This window comes from Pinus tabuliformis, chromosome 2_2 (assembly GCF_031772625.1).
Source record: "Pinus tabuliformis cultivar Carrire ecotype Pingquan chromosome 2_2, CPIR1, whole genome shotgun sequence".
NCBI classification, from domain to species: Eukaryota; Viridiplantae; Streptophyta; class Pinopsida; order Pinales; family Pinaceae; genus Pinus; species Pinus tabuliformis.
Window position 1 is genome coordinate 1,170,792,232 of NC_142300.1, and position 3,774 is coordinate 1,170,796,005.

At 37.6% G+C, this 3,774-nt stretch overlaps 1 protein-coding gene across 1 annotated transcript; it reads right to left on the reverse strand.

The window, feature by feature from the left end:
• Positions 1–727: 727 nt before the first annotated feature.
• Positions 728–2,762, reverse strand: LOC149197619 (UDP-glycosyltransferase 74E1-like). Its single transcript, XM_089405903.1, has 2 exons — positions 2,102–2,762; positions 728–1,951 (listed from the first exon to the last, which is right to left on the reverse strand). The coding sequence occupies exons 1-2, from the start codon at positions 2,595–2,597 to the stop codon at positions 975–977; spliced, it is 1,473 nt and encodes a 490-aa protein (XP_089262029.1). The 5' UTR covers positions 2,598–2,762; the 3' UTR covers positions 728–974.
• Between the last annotated feature and the right edge of the window lie 1,012 nt (positions 2,763–3,774).

The following is a 3,774-nucleotide window of genomic DNA, read 5'->3' on the forward strand; positions in this document are numbered from 1 at the left end:
GTGGAGGGTAAAGGGAAGCTCACATACTATAAGGAGGTGATCAACTACGCCCTTGATAACTAAAATTATCTCTCTGTGTTGACCAACACTAAGAAAAAAATGAACCTTGCTAGGATAAGAACTAATTCTCATGAGCTTCGAAGTGAAACAGAGGGGTGGTCTACTCCCAAGACTCGCTTGGATGATAGAATCTCTCATATTTGAGATACTAAGAAGGTGGAAAATGAAAAACACTTCCTTTTAGATTGCATAACTCTTACTCATATTAGCTAAGATTTGCCACACTTCCAAACTTCTTGACTTATTAAGTCATCCCAACTATAGCTATCTTGGAGAGCTTCTTTCTCTTCTTTTTTATCACAAAAACAAGATTTTGAAGAATTACACTTAAATTCTCTTTCTTTTCTTGAGGTCCCTATTAATCTTAGTGGACGAATCATCATCATCATATAATATTAATCAATCATGATATCCATCATAATATTATAATAATAATAATTTATAAATTAAAAATAAACCTATTAAAATAGTGTAATAATATAATTTTCCTTTCATTCTGTGCCCATCATAATTTAATAATTTTAATGCATATTAGAATATAATAATATTTTAATAATTTTAATGCATATTAGAATATAACAATTTATATCACTGCAGTTGTATGATTATATCAAAAACCATGGCTCGGCCACTCTATCATTAATCAAAATGTATATTGGAAAAGGCATTGACCTCAATCAAAATCGGTTTTCTAGATTTTCACTTGAGCAACAAACTGGAGTACAAAACGCAAACCAAAATCTGTTTTTTCCTGATTGCCTTCACTGATAATAAATATAAAACGAGGAAGTGCAATTAATATAAAAGTTTCTCTCTCAGTTACTATGCGCATATCCACCTTCTTTTCCATAAGGCAAAGCAGCGACTAGCTGAATCGTGGTGCCCTCTTATTCATCCAGGAATCCATGATCACATCAACAGGATGACAATGACAATACCGATGACGATGCTCTGCCAACAATATCTTTAACAAATTCTTCAATATTTCCATGGGAAGATCCGCCTTCTCCCATTGCTTCCCTTGATAATTTCTTCCACCGTAAAGCGTTCTCCCTGAGCTCAGCACCCAGTTCGCCTTCCATAACCATTCTTATACTTTTTTCCACAGCCTCCTTCCCTACGAGTCCGTCTGCTGATCGTTTATCTAATCTTAGTCCTGTCTTCCATTCCTCCCCAATGTACCGTGAATTCGTAGTCTGATCGCTCCATTGAGGCACAGCCAAAAGGGGCACCCCCATAGTGAGGCTTTCCAGCGTCGAGTTCCACCCACAATGCGTCATAAATGCACCAACGGACGCATGAGAAAGCACTTGCAGCTGTGGACACCACGGAACAACTAACCCTTGCCCGGATATTTCCGCCAGGAAACCCTCGGGCAAGTTTTCTTCACTGTTAATCACCCCATTAGAGGAAGATGGACGAATGACCCATATGAAGGAATATCCAGTAGCCTTCAGCCCAAGAGCTATCTCCTCAGTTTGTTCTGCGGAAAGAACAACAATGCTTCCAAAGGAAACGTACACAACGCTTGCCGGTTCCTTCGTACTCAGCCAATCCATGCAGTTTGTGGTTTTCCACATATCTGCGCCCAAGTTTGTATCGTCGTCATTCTGTACATCCAAGAAAGCCGAGGGTATGAGAGGGCCGACGGTGCGAATCGGAGCTATCGATTTCATCGAGTTGATTTCTTCGTACTCAAGTCCCTCGAACGAATTTCCCAGTATCCACGTTGCTTCAGATAAAGGATTAAACTCATCAAGAACAAACCGCAAGAGAAACCCATCGGAATTAGAGGGTTGCACAAATGACGGCAAGTCTGATACTTTGAGCAGGGGCAAGCCGGGTATTTTTATCAGGTCCGTCGGCTTCTCTGTTCCGTCTCCCGTGATTGCTGAAAAGAAGAAATAAGATTAAATCAACCCAAAATTCAATAAGAAGGGCTATAAATAACTGGTCTGCCATTCGGAAGTTAATGTGTGGGGTTGTTATATATAAGTTATGCATATTTACCAAGCTATAGGTCTATTAATTCAAAGCATACCTAGTCCTCTGTTGAAATGGTAATAGATGGAGTAAACTGCACAGGATTGCGTCCAGAAAAAAGCGAGGGGAATATTAAATTTCTTTGCAATTTCGGGAACCCACGAAAGGAGGGCGTCATATACGATGCAACAAATATTGCTGCCTTTAGCGTTTAGCCTCTCTATGAGATTTGCTAACGTAAGTCCTCCCATTCTGCACAGCATGTCGAACCTCATCTGGCGGTCCAAGGACTTGGACCGATTGAAATCCAGCGGAAGTCCATCCGAGATTGTTTCAAACTGAAAATTCACAGACTTGTTTGGCGCCCTGGGCACTGCATCTTGCGCCCGTAAGATGCGCTCTCGGTTCTCTTCGGTCGTAACAAATGTGACCTGCAGATTTTTAGATGCGAGCCGCTTGGCAAACTGCAGCATTGGATTGATATGACCCTGCCTCGGATAGGGCACCACCAAAACGCGAAGATTGCTGTACAGGAGCCCCCCTGAAGATTCCATTCTCCTAAGCGATTACCACAGACAGTCACCAATATAATGATACATTTAGGAACGGCAACAGGCTTCCAAATTTAAACGATATATTTTCGCTGTACTGGAGGAGTCTTATGCAACCGCAACAATAACGTCTCATCACAGGAACGTGCCAGCGCCAGTGCCGTGCCAAAGGGATCACAATGGCTCGTAGTGGAATATGACGGTGAGGAAGGACGGATACCTTAATGGAATTGTTCCCAAGGAGTAAAACGACAAAAGATATTACAAAAGCGCTGACGTAATATTTTGGTGGCCGTGCTACCAACTCTTGGAAAATTATTAAAAAGTCTTCGAGAAGGATAAGTGAGGGTCGACATAAGATTCCGCGTGCATCGCACTAACTTTGATCGCGTGAGACCAATAATTGAGTTGGGATTACTCCTTGTGAACGGACGTTATAAAGGTTTAAAACGGTAAGTCCAATTGAAAAAAAATGATAAATATTTATTTTGTCAATTCATCATAATTCAAGGTAAAGGCGTAAGTTTAATTCCAGTTTTTCAAAGTTATATTTATAAGTTTCTGAGTAATTTTTTTTTATTATCCCACAAATAATTTTACAAATAAATAATAATAAATTTTTTATTATCTAAATAAAAATAAAATAATCACTAAAAATATAACATGTTTTATAATTTAAACCATTATTTCTCATTTAATAAATATAAATATAAATATATATATATATATATATATATATAATTTGAATTTAATCCCACTAAAATATTACTCTACATTTTGAATTTAAAATTAAGCAATGCCGTGAATGTGTTAGTCTGAATTTCATCCGAAGAGTAATGGCTTGGCCTTGCCTGTGTGTGTTTGGAGGTGGTACTCCTCTCTCTCAATTATCACTAGCCTACAGATACACGAGGACGAACATAAATGTGATTACATACACTATACACTTTCACCCTGATAAAATAAGGACTTCTTAGAAGTTTTGGTATTTTTTTGGATTAATATTGTAATGGTTTAAATTTAAGTGATCTTAAGTATATTGTATTCATTTATATTTGAAAATATGTAATCATGATTGTGAAATTGAGTTTTGATTAATAGCAGTATAAAAATTATATTTATGTGTATATTGAAAGTGAAAATTATTTTACTTTATATTTTATATTTATATTAAAGTTAA